General features: G+C 35.1%; 1 protein-coding gene across 3 annotated transcripts in view; it reads right to left on the reverse strand.

The window, feature by feature from the left end:
- The window catches only part of foxp2 (forkhead box P2), a 745656-nt gene that overhangs the window by 40996 nt on the left and 683641 nt on the right, over positions 1 to 21019 (reverse strand). For all 3 annotated transcript variants that reach the window (XM_072267606.1, XM_072267607.1, XM_072267608.1), the window contains exons 10-15: positions 18231 to 18335; positions 7836 to 7923; positions 6501 to 6584; positions 2284 to 2485; positions 138 to 214; positions 1 to 8 (exon numbers count right to left, since the gene is read on the reverse strand). The exon at positions 1 to 8 is cut by the window's left edge and continues 94 nt beyond it. In XM_072267606.1, coding sequence (XP_072123707.1) covers positions 1 to 8; positions 138 to 214; positions 2284 to 2485; positions 6501 to 6584; positions 7836 to 7923; positions 18231 to 18335 — 564 coding nt within the window. The remainder of the gene's footprint in view (positions 9 to 137; positions 215 to 2283; positions 2486 to 6500; positions 6585 to 7835; positions 7924 to 18230; positions 18336 to 21019) is intronic.

Below are 21019 nucleotides of genomic sequence, written 5' to 3' on the forward strand. Positions count from 1 at the left end.
ATGATAGCCTGAAATAAAGGGGACAAGTGACATTAAATAACTGTTTAGTAACTAAATAGGGTGACACTTACTCGAGAAACATTAATTGAGGTAGTAATTAGTTACCATCAGGAAGCATTAATTCATTTTCAACTCACCTGCCTTATAAGAGTTGCATAAGTAAATGGAGGTCTGACATCTGCATTCTTATAAAATTCATAGTTTGGGGCAATCTCTGAAAGAGATATAGGGAATTTTCAAGCAAACAGGGCAATGTTCTGATGTAGAAGAAATAATAATTCAAAATCAGTCCAAATTATTTTGACATGGTCTATTTATGCCAGTAGAAAATTAAACAAAAAGCAATACTTTGTCCTTCTTTTACCTCTTCCCTTAAATTAGTCCCTGCAGGTATCTTATCTTTCCTCCCTCTCAGGGGCAGCCCAGACTTCCCTTACTTCCTGCCCACTACACTGCTGGTGTTTAGGGCAGCAATGAAGGTCCTCCATCTCTGGCGGTGTTCAGGACTTCATTGTGTCAGTAGTTTCCTCTTGGTTTTCACTACTGTGCCAGGTGGAAACTCAGGAATACTGTTGTACTCAGATGTAGAAGGATTTTACGGAACTTTGCTGTATGAAACATGGCTGTTTCCATAACAATTTAGTTTTACCAGTCAAGATTGTTAACCCTGAGTTGAGCCCCCAAACCTGGAGGTCCAGTGGACCACTCTTAGTCTGGCCTCTACCCTTCAACCTGTTTGACATGGGTGACCCTACCAAGAGCCTTGACCCCAACCGACATAGCTCTCTGGGTCATTGAGGCATGCAAGCCTCCAAACCACAACAAGGTTGTGGTCCTTTAGGAGGCCAGACTTCCCTACAGACACCAAAATGGCATCCTAATTAGCTGATCAGTGATGGGAATGCCCCTAAACATGGCTTCCTTTGCCACTTCGGTGAGTTATATTGGATCAGAAGTTGGACAATGCCAAAATTAGGGTGCAATATAAACTGTAATGTGTCGGAAGACTAAAGTATAACATTAAGCTATTCTGCTGTTTCCATTCACTAATGTAGAGGTATAAACACCAGTTGGGGCCCCAGATGCCAAATTGGACAGGCCATAACTGGCTGGAAAGGAGTACCTCAGGGGCAAGCAAAGCGGGGGGGGGGGAGGAAGATTTTGCAGATTGATTGCAAATGTAGTGAGAATCCATGTGAATTCCTGGCCACCCACCTCTGCAGAAGAACATAATTAGTTTTATTTTTCTAGTGGTGAGTGTAAGCAGTCTCTTTAAGGACAGCTATATAACATCTACAAAAAATGTCACGATAGCGTTCAGTGTGCAATGAAACTTTTCCAAAATGCACCTGAAGCAGCCATGAGGTTTTCTTATTGCAGTCACCTATTTCAGGGATGACCACAGACGAGCCTTAAACAAAGTCACAAATGGCACATCTCCACTTTGAAACAAGCAACCAGTCTGTTGCCATATTGAACCCATAGGCGCCTGCTTTCTGACTGTAAATTAGGACTAGCAACATCGAATGCCCAGGCCTTTGTATTCTTATGCCACTCATTGGAGCAGCTCAACTGAAAACCAATGAAATAAAACTAACTAAATGCAGGTGGTTTCAAGTGTCAAGCAGTGCTGGGATTTGAACTCTCAGCCATCTGGATGGGAGTCAAGTGCTCAGCCACTCAAGCTACTGAACTGAAAATATTTTTCAGTCTATGCAAAAAATATTGACAAAAACTCATTGCATGGTTCTTTACAATTATCCTGTTACAACTCATTATGTGTTCAAAATTGGGATGGAAGAATGCAATTTCTGCAAAAGCATAGGATAGGATAATGTGATTTTAAACAGGAAAAAACTGACTTGAACTGAAACTTTTAAAGTTACTAAATCATCAATAAATGCAGAACTTCACAGTCTATTTATTTCTATCTGTAGATATAGTTTGATATCAAATTATAAATATATATTTTGAAATATATAATATCTAGTTTAAAATTATAGAATTGCTTAAGAGTATTCCAACAGCAATCTCATTGTATACTTTACTCTCTTACACCCAAATATCAAAAAGCATTTTTCAAATAAATTTGTTCCATGTAATTTGATCTTTGGGGAATGCCTTAAATGTGTTTTAAGTTTAATCTACTTCCGGCAACAAAGGGGATATTACCTCTTCATATAATATTCAAAACATATTGTGTACTTAAGTTAAATGAAAAATTATCAAAGTTATTTGTCAGATAAATAGTCAGTCTGCTACTGGAGCTACTTAGAATCCTACCTGATGAAATGGGAATGTTGTACTTATCACCATGTCTTCTTCGAATTGGTCCCACATTGTGCACGTTGGCTGGAGTGATTACGGAGGGTCCTTGCGTGACAGGGGTGACTGGGGCTGTTGGTGTGGTGGGAGTCTGAGGTAAGCTCTGTGGGGATGTCTCTGAAATGTTCTTAGACATTGTGACACTCGACACCAGATTCAGCTGAGGAGGCCCAGGAGGAGGAGCGGGAAAAGGCAGAGACAGGAGAAAGAAGGCTTTAAAAGGTTTGACAAATGAGAGTGGATTCACTTCTACAGCTGTGTTGCCACTAATAAGCAGCGAAGGAAGCAGCCAATCTCAGCTAATTACAGGATGAAATTGTATCATAAGAACTCTAATTAGAGGATGCTGTTAGAGATTATCTAATGATCTGATCCAACATTACTCAGGCCCAACTCATTCTAGTTTATCCCAACTGTCTCTTCTTAATAAAAGCAGCTACCACAGTTCCACGGTTGTGCTTGTCTATTCTAAGGGCTGAAAAACAAGGCAGATTATCAAAGGATCCAGTTACAGCAAAGGGGATGGAGACTGTCGCTGCTCCTCTACTGCTGCAGCAGTTTTTGCACAGTCCCAAATCTCAGCTGAGAGGCTCCAGCCAGCTGGAAAATTTTACACTGACCTTTACTCTCACTGCTAATTTGGTGGAATGGTAATGACATTACTACATATTCAAACAAAATTGTCTTAATTGCAAATTAGCCAGAGGAGGCTGAAATTTTTTCAAATTAAATATGATTGTAGATGGAGAGGGGAATGGAATTTCTTCACTAACAATCATTTGTGGCATGTGTTAGCAAATATAATGAAATGTCAAGTTTGCCAATTCCTCTGGAAGTATCATTTTCAATTTATGATTACAGTGTCAGTTATTGCTGATGTACCTTGGAATATGGGTGTCAGGGAAGGAAAAGGAAAAGAGGAGAAAATGAATGCAAGTTATTTAACAGTGTGTCCTTCAACTACTCCCACCAATAAAATTCCCTAATCCATTATTGAAAATTTTTCACGTCACCTCTTTTATATTTACCACACATCCATTGTCATAAAGTGCATCTAATTAAGAAAATTTACACTCACCCACTGTGAAAAGATTTCTGCCAAATTCTTAAGTGATGCTCTTAATGGCTAATTTGTAGTCATTTTCAATCTATTCTGAAGGGTAATTTCTCGATCTGGGAAAACTGTAATGTTATCTTGTCGCTGCACAAAACTAGAAAATCAGGAATTGTGCAGGAAATTGCAACTGACTAAGTAATTCAGGCACAGCTGTCGTTCCAAATGTTATGTATTCATCTATAGATAAACACCTTTTTCATTTGGAGTAGATTATGCATTTAACATTGATTGATCTTACTTTGTGGATTTGTTTTACACGTTTAGAGAGTAGAAAAATTTGTTAAAGAAACAAAAATTAACATATGCCAGCTAATTGTTCTGCATTCTTGGGCAGCAGCCAGGAGAAGCACACTGGCAGTCTAATAACAGCGCCTGGCACCCTGAAGGCATTCCCAAGTGCATCTGTTCCCAATAAACCACAAACTGTTTTATTCTGCTGCTACCCACAGCTTGCAGCTTGATGTGAGAAATCCAGTTATGTTTATATATAAATTTCATGGTGATTCAAATACTGTAACTATCCTAATAAACAAGCAACACCTTGTTAAAAATTCTTGATAAAATCACACTATCTTTATCTAATTCATCTAAATATTGTATTTAAGAAAACATTTTACCAAGATACATATTTCTTTAAAGCATTCTTATATTAAAGAATCTAATAATTTTCATATTATTCAAGCGCATTTACTATCAGAGCTGCTGGACAAATCAGAGCAGTTTCATTAAAACTTTTTTAAAAATTGGAATCCCAAATTAACTAGCTTGTGTAAAAGAAATATATACATTTTCAAAATAAAATTCATAATTTTATACACTAAAATAATTTTCAATTATAAAACTTCACAAAATCACCATCATTAAATCCTCTAAGACTTATATACTGTAGCTGATTATGTTTACAGGGTTATGATAATTTATTTTATCATACAGTAATAACAGGCAGAACATGTTTGCAGGATGGCAGTCATGTTCTGATAAAATGGAATTTATTAAAGATAAATAAGGAAAAGCATGTAAAAGCTAGGATGAGCACTTAGCTACCTCAACTCATCTGAATATATTCAAGGTTGGGTGAAACTCATTATTCAGGACTTACAGCCTTGATAACTTTGATTTTCATCCATCCATAGCATGGCCAAAAGGTACCATTTAATGAAGTACCATCCAGAGAGTAAATGGGGTCATATAATAGACAGCGCAGTTGCACCTTGTGTTCATGTACTGATAGCTGTTAAGGGTGCAGTGATGAACCAACAGAGCTCATTTCGTCTTGGTAATAAATTCATACTATTAATATTTATCAAATGTGTGGGCTGTCTCAACTGAGCCACTGCATATGAGGACATAAATCAGTACTATCATATCAATTATGGAGCTCTTTTTGTGAAGTATATAAATTTTAGAGTTCTTTTTGTATACTGTTCTCCTTTTCAACCATTCAAAGGCTAACAGTGCCATGTAATACATTCTAGAGAGCACAAGTGTCCAGTGGGAAGAGGAAAAGACTAGAGTTTCAGTTCAACGTACTCATCTAAGGATTCCCTATTAATTACCCATCATCAAATGCAATTAGTAGTTCTTTCATGTGTGGTTTATGCAATGTAATACTTGAGTTACATTATTCAAGTTCAGTTTTAGAATATATGCTGAGGATCATTTATTAGTGTGGATCTTACCACACTGCTGGACTTTTACAAATTTACTAATTGAATAATTTATTTATAAAGAATGAGCTGCAGATTCCTAATGGATTTACTCAATAAGTATATTATCTTTAAACTTTGTGTAGTGCTGAACGTAATATGAAATAAGAAGTTATCAGAGTATTATTCATTTAATATAAATGAGTAAAGCAGTGTATTAAACCAAGTTGTCTTTAAACGAGATTGCCCCACCCCTGTTTTAATTAAGCTGCACAAAACTCTTAATAACAGTTAGAATCTGGGGCTATTAATTTCTGATGTAATTTGCGACTCTGTAGTTCTAGTGGCTGAGTATTCAAACTCACAACCAGAAGGTCATGAGTTGGAGCCCCTGAGCTGTCAGTCACTTGAGTGCAGCTTCCTTCGTTGAGGCATTACCAGCTTTCAGTTGGGCTATATGATAAAGTAGCACAGAAAAGCAATGTGTTTTATCTCAGTCAGGAGGAGGTCAGTACTACAAGGAGAAAAAGAGATACTGTACATAAAACAATTCAGTTTGGCACAAAACATGCAGTTCCCATAAAGGAACTGTGACAATACTGCATGTGTGCTTTTCCTCTAACTGTCTGTCATAGATTTCCAGTAGAATGGAAGTTCCTTCTCACCAAACCAATTCTACCATATAGCATTTAACAGATACTGAAATTCTTTAGGCAGGGTTGGGAACGGAGGTATGGAGTTTAAATTGACACTTGAACATCTCTGAAAGTAACAAAGCATTTACAAAGTTTAAAGATTTCCATTTTGATTTTAGCATCCAATATGACTCACATTAAAGTACACAAATATTATCAGTATGATTTCTTTTTATTTCATTTATAAACTAAGCTAGTCACAACACGATATTTAATTTCAACAGTTCATTCACCAGGTTTGTTTTAAAGTAAAATGCTATAGATACTATTTTGCTTGACAGTAAATGCTGGTACTTCACCTTTAAGTAACTCTATTCAGTGCTTTGCCAGTAATGACATAAGAAGAACTCCATTCAATGTCTTGCCAGTAATGATATAGCTATATAGCAGTGCAATTGATGCCCAATAAAATTCTCTTCGCTGGCAAAGTGTATTTGTAAATCCATCAAAATAAAATGTTCTAACATTTTAGTAGTCATCTCAAGTCAGTTATTTGTCACAAGTGAAGTATATTACTTTGTCAGAGTAGAATGTAGGATGTCTATTTATTTCAACAAAAAGCTATCTGCTAACATTGTTCATAACCACACTTAATCTTTAAGTATTGGCATAACCATTCTGAATGGAAGCCATCAAGACAATTGTTTATTTTTAAGATATGAAATATTCATTAATGGTGTGATCCTAGTACAATCAGTTGTTGAATATCAAACTTACGGGTTTCGGACATGGCTTAGGATCAGAGGGTCTCATGTGGAGGTGGGTCATCATTGCCTGAAGACGTTCACGTTCTTTAGAAAGCTGTTATTGAACAAACAGATCTTCTTTCAAAATACTTTTAGAATGATTTTTCTAGCATGGTCTTGTTTCTCTAATTCACAATAGGATCAAGTCCTTTTTTATAAGCTGTTCTTAAAAGAAAAGAACAACTTCATATGAAGTACTCATCATTTAAGATTCCCATGTGCTAAAAGGTCACAGAAAAACAAATAACACTTCATCTTTTTGTCAATAAAAGAATTTGGGTCATGGATGTTATGACAGTAACAAGTTACCAAGAACACAAATAAGTAGGCCCTTGGTGTCCGGATAAAGTCCCGTGGATACTGTAAGGAATGGACTAAAGCCAGCAGCTGGAAAGAAGTGAAGGGTTCTCAAAACACTATGCTTGCCAGAATCATCTGCATGCTTCATCCTTTCCCTCTGAGGTTCAGTTACTGCCCCCTGCAATCTGCCATCATCAATCTAATTCAAAAGAGTGACAGCGACCTGGCAGTGTGATGCACTTATCTCCGTCACAGAGTCTGGGTCCACGTTGCTCTGGGTCTCATTACAACTGATGGACTTTATATCAGGAGAGTGTTCCTATAAGTCAGCAAGTTATAAAACCTATTAATTGGCCACCTAGAATATAGGATCATTGAGTGAAATTTGTTTCCATGGTTTTAAAATCAAATACTGGACTATTCTGTTCTACTTCTTCAAATTACTAAATTTTAATGAAAAGGATAAAGAATGTAAGAAAATAAACAGTCCATTTTACTAAAAAGTAGAATGGTATAGCTGATGTGCAAGTGTATAAAGGTACTATCTGACAGAGATATGCAGTCTGAAAGAGAGGTATGACACTTTAAAGAAAGTAAGATTAGAAAGTAATCAATAGATATCTTCTTCTAGTCAGCGAGGGTCCTGTAAAACGATTGCCTAGACACTTCTTTGGCCATGAAATAATGTGGTGATCAGAAGATTTTACATAGGTGAGGATTTCATTTTGAAATGAATTAGTAGTGATAGTGTGAGGAGGGAGGTGTGAAGTTACTTTAAATTATATTACATCATGATCTATGGTTCTACCTGGCTATTAATCCACAATCTAATTTGTATTCCAAGCAGTTAATTTATATATATTTTCATGAAATATGCTATGGTTTATTAAATACATAATGTAAAATAATACATGAACCAAGAAAGGCTGAACAAAGACAGAAAATGGAAATATTAAAGATTCATTTTGAACTGCTTAGTGTATACAAACCACTCCAACCAGTTTACCTGAATCTCCAACTGCTGCACAACCTGCATTTGGACCCGACACTGTGCAGTACTCCTGTCATCTAATGCATGCTCATTATTAAGGTGCCTGTAAGTAGAAAATATGTATCAGGCTGTTTAGTACACCACAATTGTTATTTATGTAACTCTACTAGACATCATAATAAGCAATGTTACGGTGAAATGATGCAGCATATGATTTTACAAGAGACTGTCAGTATTTATTCGATCAGCTATAACACTGAATGGGAATTTTTGCAACGTGCGGTTCTATTAACTACATCTGAAGAAAAAGCATGATATTAACCACAACCAGAAAAAGCAGGCCAAAAAGAAATATCCAAAACTATTCGGACAAATCATAGCCTAGCAGCAAAACCCAATGTATTACGACACTGAGAGTAGTCAGCCCCTGTCACTCCTCACTTTACACACAGCACTGCATTTTTTTGCCTTTGAGTTTCATAATGTTATGTCTGGCAAGAGTTATAATGAAAATGAATAATACAGTTAAGGAATGCAAGTACAGGTGATTCGCACATGCAATGAGAGATGACGCAGAGAGGACACTGTGGGACATCAGAGGAGCACAGCTGTAAAAGTTCATCCAATTACTTGAATTGGCAGAAAATCACAGACATACAGTACTGTGCAAGAATTTTGGGCAAATGTAAAAAAATTCAGTAAAGCAAAGATGCTTTCAAAAATAACGAAATTAAAAGTTTCTAAATTTCAAAAAAATTACAATAAATAGCAGTATATAGCAAAAAAATCAAATCAATATCTGGTGTGACAACAGATGCATTTAAAACTGCATTGATTCTTTTAGCTACACTGTTGTGAAGTTCCATAAGAAAATTGGCTGGTAGGTTGACTCCCAAGCATCTTGTAGAACTTGCCACAGTTCTTCTGCAAACTTTGGCTGTCTCGCTTGCTTCTGTCTCTCCAGGTAATCCCAGACAGCCTCAATGATGTTGAGATCAGGGTTCTGTGGAGGCCATACCATCTGTTGCAGCAGAACTCCTTGTTCCTCTTTTCGGTGCAGATAGTTCTTTACAACTTTGGCTCTGTGTTTCACCTCATTGTCCTGCTGCAGAAGGAAGTTGGGATGATGCAGATGCCTCCCCGATGGAATTGTATGATGGATAGCAATCTACCTGTGCTTCTCAGCATTGAGGATTCCATTAATTCTGACCAGAGCATCAACTCCATTTGCAGAAATGCAGCCTCCAACTTGCAGGGAAACTCCGCTGTGCTTCACTGTTAGCTGCTGACACTCATCCATGCAGTGATCTCCAGTTCTTCTATGAACAAACTACCTCTTGTTTAAGCCAAAAATTTCAAATTTTGACTTGTCAGTCCAGAGCACTGCTGCCATTGTTCAGCACCCCAGTCTGTGTGTTTGTGTGTAGGCGAGTCTCTTGGCTTTGTTTCCACTGGCTTTTTGGCAAAAACTCTTCCATGAAGATCACCTCTGATAAAACTTCTCTGGACTGTAGAGGGGACACTGGGATTCTGGTGGCTTCTGTGAGTTCAGTGCTGATAGCACTGCTGGACTTCTTCTGATTTAGAAGGGACGTCAGTTTGATGTATCTCTCGGCTGCTCCACCCATGGCCAACTACTATGTTTCTGGTCCTCAATCTTGCCCATTTCTTTATGCTTCTTCAGAAGAACTTAGACAGCACATCTTGAAACTCATATCCGTGACTATTTTCTGCTTGGAAGAGGCCCTGCTGATGAAGGATCTTGTGTCTTGTTGCTATGCTCAGTTTACCATTGTGTAAGAATTGATCATTTGAAGGTTAAACTGTCACATATAACACACCATCACCTTTTAGTTTGGTTATCTTTCACCCAGTTTGATTCCTTCTACACCTATTTCTCATTCAGTTAATCAGTTTAATTCATTCAACTCACTATGTCATTGATCATTGTTCAATCATGCACTGGGCTATATACCTACAAAGCAATCAAGTTTTTATTTGAAAAGTGGTCTGTTATTTAATATGTTACTTTCTTTAACAAAATGCAAAACTTTCTCTGTAATATTTAGATTTTTAGAAAACAAATGTTTGGAAATCTAAAATGTCCTCTTTTCTACTGACACACTAATGTGGAAGACAAAAATAAACATCTAGAAAAAAAACTTACATTAAAAAAAACTAGGGTGCCTAAGCCTTTTGCACAGTACTGAATGCTGTACAATTTCATACAAAGGGCATTTCAATGTACTGATAGCAGCAAATCAACCCAATTCCAATGCAACCATTTTATGACACAATGTGAACCCGTGAATCTAGTTCAGTAGAACTTCCTGAAGAGGCTAAAGAGACAGAATTTGCACACTTGGTTTCAGCAAGTTCATCAATTTCATCAATCACCAAAGAATCAAAGTAAATGCATTTTACACTCCCTCCAATTCAAAGCATGCCTTTACTTTTCATTTGACTTTCCGTGTACACATTTCCTTTTCATGAACTAGCATTAGTATTTCTTGGTATATTTTGGCAATGCTCAGTCTATTATTTGTGAGAATATTTTACAATGTTTCAACATACCGTTTTAAGAGCAAAGTTACTACGTATTTTGATTTTGGCACCACGGTTGAACTTTACTATTGGAAAATGTAGTTATTAATCTAATGTCTCAAATTATCTAACCCTACCAGTTGGTATTGCTGGAATAGGAGTATTTTTTAGTGACAGTCATCCTCACAAATATAATTCCAACTTGGTCTCAGCAAAGTTTCTTAACTTTCCCCTAGATTATTGAATTTCACTGAGCCTCATCTATTAAGCATTTAATTAAGACATAAGTGACAACTCTAACTTTAAATTACTGTGTAATATTCACTTGATCTCGAGTTTCATTTAAAATATTGAAAGATGAAATCCCAGAGAACTTAATAGAAAATGCCAGATGGAAATAGCCAATTAGCCCAATTAGCACATGTTTGTCTTTATCCTCCATATGAAAAGTAATCCTAATTCCATATGGGAAGTATCACAATTTAAAAGGATCAAAACTAGTGCATAATATTTTCAGTAATATAATAGTGTTATGATTAGTTTGTAAAAGTCATAAAAGTTTGTATTGCCAAATTATATTTCAAACCTGCATCTGTCACTTCTCTCCCATCATTTTATGAGCAGATTAACTAGAATATTTATTTCCATACCAGTGTTACAATTGAGAAGTAGTTCATTCTTGTTATGAAGCTTCTCTGACAGGAATAAGACCATAAGATCAGAAGACAGGAGCTGAATTAGGCCAACCACCCCACTGAGTCTGCACGACCATTCCAACATGGCTGATTTAATGTTCTCCTCAATCCCACTCTCCTGCCTTCTCCCCATATCCTTTGACACCCTGACTAATCAAGAACCTATCAACCTCTGCTTTAAATATGCTCAATGATTTGTCCCCACAGACACCTGAGGCGATGAGTTTACAGATTCACCATCCTCTGGCTAAAGAAATTTCTCCACATTTCGGTTCTAAATGGACATACCTCTGTTATGAGGCTGTGCCCTCAGGTCCTGGACTCACCCTCTATAGGAAACATCCTCTCCATATCTACTCTTTCTAAGTTTTTTGATATTCAATGTGATCTCCCCTAATTCTTCTAAACAGTGAGTACAGGCCCAGAGCCATCAAATATTATTAAAGCTTATGGATGAAATTTTAAAAAATGATTAGAAAGAAAATCAGTCTACTAAGAACACAAATAGTAATGTAAATGAAAATAATGTTATTACAAAGTTCACTTAAATTTTGTTATTTTTAAAAATTCAAACAGTATTAACACAACAGTTCAAAGTAATGGCCTAAAATCTCGGCTAACACTGGAAAGAACTGAAAGGTAAAACAAATTATGAAATAATTCATAAGTGTCACTAAGCTTTGGATAAAAAATCTTGGGTATGTAAAAGAAAGTAAACATCATTCAGATACCTATAAGTTTTGGCAACGAGAATATGTTCTTCAGTAGTCCTGCACAAAGAGAACTGTGGCATGCTGAATGATCTAGCTAAAGGGACAAGTGCCCCAGATGCAAAAAAAAAAGCACACTGCTTTCAACTAATGTCCTCAAATGTCATATGTGACATTTCTTTAGTAGAGATATGATTTTGTTCTCTTACATAGGAAAAACTTTAAAAAGTAAACAAGTCGCTGAATATCACCTTGGTTGAAGAAATGACAAGGGGGTAAGTGTTTAAAGATGCTGGAATAAGACAGCAAGGAACTGAGAGGACTTCCTATTAAAAATTGATTGAAAATAGATTTAATTTAAGAAAATCTAAAATAAAACTGAAATGTAATCTTTAAAGAGAGCGTTACTTGAATTTCCCCACTCCTCCCAACAGAGTTTAGAAATGGCATCTCCAGCTTTTATACACTGCACTCTCAAACACTCATATTACAATTTCGTATGTTGTAGCACATTTCAAGATGTATTTATATTTAAATGACAATGCTCCCTTGTGGTTCAGTGAGTTTAACCAGTAAGCAGCTGACTAGGAAGGTCCGAGGTCAATCCTTGGGTCTGTATCATGTGAGATGATTTCAGGCCTAGATTAAAACTGAACCTCTGTGATAGAGCAGAAAATCAGCCATAATATTCACTTCTGAAGATTAGTACATGTCCACATCTGGAGAGCAAAAGATTGGACATCCAAATTCCTCCATACCAACACCTACTCTCAAGGTGCACACATTAATGATGGTCATATAAATCTATCTCTCACAAAAAAAAATGAGAATAGATATAAACAATCTAGTTTGTTAAATTAGGCAAGTCTTTAGAAAATATGCAGCCTTCACATTTTCTATATGTGAATCTTAATGAATAATTAAAATATAATAAAACAAAAAATGCCCTTCAACTACACTACAGCAGTTGTAGAAAACTGCAGTTAGCTAAGCCATTACTGCTTTGCAACCACTGCAAGCATGAAAATAGTTATCGGCATCGCCCGTCAACCTACACTATATAACAATGACATCTGCTCACGTTTGTTAACATCACTACAAAGAACAAAGCTGAAAATAGTGGCAATGCTACACCACAGTCAGAGTCTTGGTTCAATTTTCAATGGAAATCAAAAGATTTAAATTCCAATACAAGCTCCGTTGCGTTAAATGAAAGTAAAAAAGGAAGGTCTTTGCAAAGTTATGTGAAGCAATGCCTCTCTGTCGAAATTATTATTGATGACAAATTCACAAAGCACCCTTAAAATGACATAGAGTTTGGAAATGCCAAAGCTGCCACTTTCCTTTCTGTAATTATAGGCTAGCTTGCAGCCCTCTTATTATTTAAAGTATAAACTCTGTCAGATCAATGAACACGCAATATTCCATGCATTTTTTTCTGCTACATCTGCTGTCTCCTTTCCTTGCTATTGTTTACCAGCAATGAGCAAAATAATAGTGTCTATTCATTCTCATATTTAATTATGCCAATCATTCTTGCAAAATTGGACACAACCAAAGAAAAGGTATAAATAAGCCTCCACAATAATAAATCAAGAGATCTTTCATAGGCTTAAATTATTAACCTATTTATTTATGATTATTTTATACAGAAATGATGAGTCTCTTTCATGCTTTAGTAACCACTTCAGGTCAGACATATTGCTCCTCACAAATTCTCTGTGATTTATATAACAAGAATGAGATAAGCTGAAAAATGATAGGATTGGTGGTTTTTTTTCAGTCTGTGCTTAATTGCTGTTTCAAAATGCATATGCAAAGGGACATTTCATTAATCATTTAATCACATCCCTAGCAGGAAGTTGGACCTAATGTTGCAAATACCCTTTTCATTTCAATACTCCATAATGCTATCGCATGCACTTGATATATTGCATATGTCATAAATTATAGCTGCTTCAAAACGACCAAGTGGGTTGTTATCCCCACAGATGCTTGTTACAAAACCTTTATTAAGTTTTCTACTTATTGCCAGTTCTATTTCACAGCTTCATTCCGGTCTCCAATAACAGCTATTTCCAATGTCAAAGGTCTATAAATTACCCATGCAATCTCTAACACCATTTCACAGACCCGTTCTACTTCTACTGGTCTGCTAACAAGGCGATTACACACAAATTACTGAATGCCTATGAAATATTTAAGTGCATCCTACTTTGCTATGCATTAATAAGAGGAAAGCAGTCTCTGGAATTCTGGTTAGCTGAAGTCCCTAATGTCCCCTAATGAGCCTCTTACAGTGACTCTAGTTCAAATACAAAGGTGAAGGAAAAATGCAAAGGGTGCCTTCAAAAAGCCAGCACTGTACAAACATTCCATGAGCTAGCTCTAATTTATGGGTCACTTTATAGGTATATTGATTTTTGTTTTCAAAATGGAATAAATGATGTGGTTGTCTACCATTCAGTAAAGGGATATAAAAGCCTTTTACTAGATGCTTGATTCAGCTAGACCTGAAGCTTAAGTGTGAAACTTGAATATGATTAGCATACCAACTTATTCACATTATTAATTAAAACACTTTTGAAGCAGTGCAGTAAAGCAAAAAATAATCCAATCTGATTTTTGTGACTCTCTTTTAAAATTACTATTCCTCTTGATAAACAGAATCTATAAAAAGTTGTTACTGATTAATATTGCAACTAAGGTAACCTAACATATCTTGGAAAATGAATTTCACCATTTAATGCAACATACTGTTTATCTTATTTTCCATTTTTTTCACACCGTTAGTTCTGTGTATTCCTCATTTACATGAGAGAATTAACTTCATTTTTATCTATTGGTCAAACTGCTTCTAATTCTTTTGGAAGGCATCTTCATAGAATATACTGAATAAAATCAAATTATTATCTGACTTGGTAACTCTGATTTATATTTTGTCATAGGAAAATAAGGAATGCTTTTTGGTTTCTTGGACAAAAATCAGTTTGCTTTAAACTGAGTTAAACATTCTACGAGTACACCTGAACCTCACAAAACTATCAGAATATTCTCTAGTTGCATGCATTCTAATTCAAAGCTGTTGGACATTTTGCAGAGCTACACACCAGTTTATAGTCCGGCAAGTGCACAGAAGTTACATGCCAAATCAATCCACCATGCACACTCTTACAAGGTAAATATTTTCAGCCACAGAATTTCTGGAAAAAAATATTCTGCTTAGTTAATATAGATTAGAATCCAAAGTGGAAGCAGTTAGTTTTTGTATCTGATTCTACATAACTACATTATTTGGCTTTCTACCAAGCAGTTTAAAAAGGGTACAAAATAAACCGGATTAGTATTTCCAGCACACCTACGAACACAACTTTTATTTTTTCCTTTCGATCATGCATACCATTATTTTTAAAAGGAGTCCAAATAATTTAACTTTCTTGGCACTGTAATGTTAATAAAACAATTATTTATATTAAGTATTTAAATCAACCACAAATAGTAGATACAGTCTCTATTCTGTTGCTAATTGAGATATATTATACATCTAGCTTGGCTTATAACATAATGGATTCTGGTCAGTTTTCGTTGATGAAGATGTCATGCTAAGCTTGAGCATCTTCAAAGGAAAGACTTTTGTCTTTATATTTATCCCTGAACAATGGTGATCACACTGCTATATCTCTTTTGCACAAAACGGCTTTTTCTGACACTAACAATGTTATCTCCATTAGATTAAAACACCACCATTCTTTGTACTGTGATTCTCATGTTGGTAATCTGCTACGTACAGGTTAGGAAATTGAAAAATCTTAACTGACTTTCTTTATAGTTCTTCTTTCTGGGACATCTATTTGATCCTGTATTTTAAAAAAAAATTATACACACACACACACACACACAAATATTCTTTTATCAGTGAAATAGCTTACAAATAAATTATACCGTTCTTCCAAACTTTTCAGGTTGGCTGTACGTCTTATAAATTCATAACGGAAATATATTCTTAAATGTTGGCAAGAATCTACTGACATCTCACTAAGCGAACAGCAAAATGATTAGCTTCTGTCATCTCCACTTAATGCACTGAAAAGTCTTTGATAATGCCTGCCTTACACAGCTGTTCATATGACTCTTTTATAAATAGATAAAAATAAACTAATTTAAGCCTGTATCGTAGGTGTTTTCTGACTTTTAGCAATTGTTTATTGTAAATGTGAAATGACCTTGCCACACTAGGGGGCAGTAATCAGCTCCAACCTAAACATCCAAAGAGTATGAAGTATAATATATCTAAAAATGTTGCACAGCCTATTTAATAATGACTGTTTTGAAAGTGTTAGAAGTTTACACCATAATACATAATATTATAAAGTCAAATGGCTTCAGAGAAATTATTAAACTGAAAATGGGATAAACAAAATTCCTTGGTTTTCTCATTGATTCAGTTTATATCATACCTACACTAGACAATAAACACAGTACCTCACCAATGTAAAGATAAAAAAACATTCAATTCCTCAGATGTTATTCTTCACTTCACCCAAAATCCATTCCATTATCAGAAAAGCAAGACAGCAGCAGTGTGTTTTCTACTGTAATCCCCTTTCCAAATGCTTTTGTGTAACTGTATTTTAAGAGAAAAACTCTAAACTGCTTCTTAGTTAAGAGAAGTTCCACTTCAGCAACCAGACAAGATTCCCTTAGAAATTTCCATCAGTCAACTATGTGAATCCACAACATTGGCCTGGATAGGTTTTTTATTCCAATAGTAAGCATGCTTTATTAATTTTTTATTGTAGTACTGTATACTTGCATTAACTCTATTGCAAACCAGTAGTGTGCTCTTTCTTTCCTTTTATGAGGATATGCGTTTAGATTAGGAATGCTCTAAGGCCCAACCACCTTAATGACTTAACTGCTATTCTGAGTTACACATAACATGCTTGGAAAGCTGCAGCCTTTAATTCTGTTTTTCACTATAAAGTTAATGGATTGGAAAACAGTGTGTCTCTTAACTAAGAAGTATTTAATAGAAATCTAAATCTGTTTTAAAGCAAAAAAAAAGTGTAATTGTCAATAACCTAGATTGTAGATTAGAATTAGTGTTATAACATCTCTGTGAGAAATGGGGCACCATCTGAAGATTCAGGCATCTGTTTTCAGTACAACAGTGTTTCTGAATTGTATGCACTGGTCTATTTACAATTATAAATTAGAATGCTCTAAGGATGCTAAAGAGGGTTTTTGTAAATATAGCTATAAGGCACAAATGGATTGGAAATTTCTTACAATGTTTAATGTGCACACATCACACAATTTTAAGATACTGATTACAACATGCAAGTTTTTTTTACAATTTCTGGTGAAGTTTTAACTCTATATGGATATATCAAATATTGATTTAATTATGCATTATGTATATTATTAATTATACTAATTATGATTTCTGTACATCTCCAAGGTAGATCTAGATCAAGTTTAACCCTTACCATATGAATCAAAATAGTTGGAATCCATTCATAAAACACTGAGATTGTGGTTAAATGGTTAATATAATTTCACAGATGGTAATCAAACAGCACAGTATTGTTTAATTCTTAACTATTTACTCTTGTATTAGATTTTGGCAACAATTAACTCAAAATATTTGTTAATACTGTATTGCAATAATAACCAAAATACCTGATTCCTCATCACAAATGGAATTCAGTATATTAGTTAGTAAAATATGATTAAGTATCAATCCAACACAATGTCTTATTTCTTGGCCAGTTTATTTGCATGTCATTTTGAGATCAATGCATTTTCTTCTGTTTCTTTCTTGATGCTGAACTGTTTTGCAATACCCCGTGGTCTACAGTACTGTAAACATATCTTCTTTGATGTTCCTGCTAACATCCTGGCAATAAAGCAATGCAATTACAAATGAGCTAATTAACTAAATTGTTGATGGAGCATGAACAGTTCATTCACCCTGTTAGTTGCACCATGACAACAAGGGATTCTCAAATTGTGAAGTTACTCATCTATACAAACCTCCTACAACCCATACCAGAGAAAGAGAACAAGAATGAACAATCCAGATGCCTCTGTCACTAAGCCGTTGTAGTTGTACATTGATTTAAATTTCACTGTCCATTTTCAGAACAGTGGGCAGTTTTGAATCCGTACTTTCACTCATATACTTAAATCATTAAAGTTTGCCCATAGGATTCATTTTATTTATTAAGCTGCAAATCAAATGGATAATTTATGAGATTTTGGAGAAAGGTTTATTTTTTTCAATAATCAAATTCTGAACAAGTTGGATTGTTAGAACACACAAGATGATATACAGAACAGATTGTATATTGTGTAATGGAACACCACTGGACCATTAGCAATTATAAGATGTTCTTTGCATGTGGGACAACTAATGCAAACTTGAATGCAGAAATAATCTGAATGACTGATAAACTTACTTCAAAAACTGTCCAAAATCTTCACAAATACTTTCACATCCAGGCCATTTACAGACACCATGGCCGTAGAGAGGATGACTGGCCCCAGTTTCCTCATGTGATGAGCTGCAGCAGGATAAAACGGTGTCAGATTAATCTCAAAAGCCATAATCGTTGGAGGCTGCTAGCGCCTGTCAGGTTACGATCAGTGACAAATGGGTCAAAACAGGTCAATTGAGCTCAGAACAGTCAGGAAAAATTAATCATTCTATTGAATAGTACAACTGCCAAGGCTGTATGATGTTCCAATTAGGAAAGAAAGAGAGCCAAAGATGGCTGTTAATAAAGAGTGAAAGAAAATGGGATGACTGCATAACACTGCCTGATTATTTAGCCAGGTGACACTGATTTAAGATTTTTCACATCAAAATGCTGAATACAGTCATCACAGCAGAAACACAATAATTTTAACCTTCACTCTACATAAAATTCAACTCTGGGAGTACGATAAGAGTATATTCACTTGAGATAGGCTATTTTAAGAAGCTGTGACATATTGAATTGTATGTGATAATAATGAGGACACTCACTGTTTATCATGCAAAAACATTAACTGAACGTAACTTAAAATTATATTTTATTTTTCCATACAATCTCATAGTTGAAATTTATGTATTAGCAAGTGCAGCAAAGTAATTATTTTCACAAGTGTTTAATGAGCAGACATTGTGTTAAGCTATTTCCTTTATTGTGTAAATATGAACTGCAGCTGAAAAGCAATCAAACATAAATTTTTTTGACTGGGCATTGTATGTTGTATTGTTAAATGAGGACACTTCAGTGGTTAATTAGGAATGTCAAAATCTAAACATTCAAAAATAAAAACCTTATATTTGCCTTAAATTTTCATTGGTAGTCAATGAATGCTATTAAAATATTGTATATTACCTATTTGCTTCAATGGAACAGGCCTGTGATTTCCCTCCCGTGTGCACACACATCAGCTGTACACAACTGATTCCGTTTATGGAAGTGATTTTTTTTTTCCCCATGTGTGAAGTGTAAGGAAATGAGGTTGCTATACTTTATGAAAGCATATGCGACATATTGATGGTGTCTTAGGTGATGTTTAATGAACAGAATGAAAAGACAGCAATGAATAATCAACGTTTCCCCACATTTGTAAAATTTGCAAACCAACAGCTTTTGTTGAAATCCCAATTTACTTTTTTAACCCACTTACATTTCTCACAGCAAAACAGTTATTAAAAAAGATTTCCCATTGTTTCAGTGGCAGCCACATCAATGCAGAGGAGCAAATCAGTCTTCAATACAGACACTGCAGAACTGAGGGGATGGCTGAGTGTCTATTTGCAGCCTTCTATAATTTTTTAAAAATTCATTAACTCTTTCTGCACTTATCGACAAGTTGTATTCTTAAGGTGTGCTGTGAGCACATCAAGTCATACCTATCAAATATCTGTGACTCTAGATTCATTGTTTGATTCTAGACCATCAGGTCGAAAGTTGTGTATCAATATTTAGATTTTTTGGTTCAAACAGAATGAAAACTTGACATTTGTAGGAGGTTTCAGCCAATCGGTGGGTATTTTTTTTGCTAGTACCATTCAGAACACTGAATAAAGAGTAAACAAATATCTTTTTCTTTAGTCAAAAGCAGAATATATTTAACAAATAAGTAAGAGATTGATTAGAGAAACAAAAAAGGGATAAATATGATAATTTTTATATTTGTTTTATTTTCATGATAATTACAGATAGCTTAAATATTGTAATAAATTCTTTCCAAATATAAACTTGCAAAAAACATATCTAGTGCTATTAATAATAATTTCATACTTGGATGCAACTTTGGAGAAAATCCTATTCAATTCAGTTGTTGGCAGTTTCATCAGAGTACTACCACTTCAAACTACCACATATGTTTGAGATTTGTTTACAGGAAGTTTATTGTAGTCTGAAATGAGATGGAGAGATCATTTACAATTGCTGTTTTGATGCACAGGAGGAACAGGTAATGAGTTTTAATTCTGTTAGGGATGTTTTATCACTTTATAATTTATGGGGATTGTTGTTCAAGAATGAATGGTTTTCTACATCAATAAGATTGTGTTCTTTTTCAAAAGAATTTTATGATTAAGAGTTAGGGCGTTTCTTCGTTCTTTCAAGCTTAACACATTTGTATGGAGCGTTTGAGCTAAAAAAAAAAGGCTGTTTAATGGTTTGATGATGCATTTTGCATGAAATCTTTCACCTGAGGAAAATACAGAGGTACTATTTCAATTCAAAAATTCATACCAACTGCAAAAGCAAACCAACTCTTACACCAGTGATTTTATGTACATGTAATTATAGATACCACTTCAAAACAAAAGGCCAGAATCCTTATACCACTTTTTATAATCTAAGGCTAAGATTTTTTCTGCTTTACAAACAATTAATTGATTATGGATATAGTTCAGTAGTGTCTTCCAACAATTGCTATATAGTCAATTTTTCTAAAGTAAGCTTCTACATATGACAATTTGACAATAACTGATCCTCTATTTTAATGTTGTTTGGGCAATGCATCTTGGCAGGACACCGAGTGAACCCTCGGCCCTCCTGTGAATAATATGTTGGGATCTTTAACATTCTCTTCAGAGGGCAGTGGTGCCTCAATTTGACACTATCAAAATGCAGCTCTTCCAGAAGAACAACATTCACTCAGTGTTGCAAAATAGCCAATATAGGTTACGAACTCAGATTCCTCAGTTTGAACTTGAGCATACAACAACTTCAATGGATGG

Source organism: Mobula birostris, chromosome 9 (assembly GCF_030028105.1).
Source record: "Mobula birostris isolate sMobBir1 chromosome 9, sMobBir1.hap1, whole genome shotgun sequence".
In the NCBI taxonomy this organism is placed as follows: Eukaryota; Metazoa; Chordata; class Chondrichthyes; order Myliobatiformes; family Myliobatidae; genus Mobula; species Mobula birostris.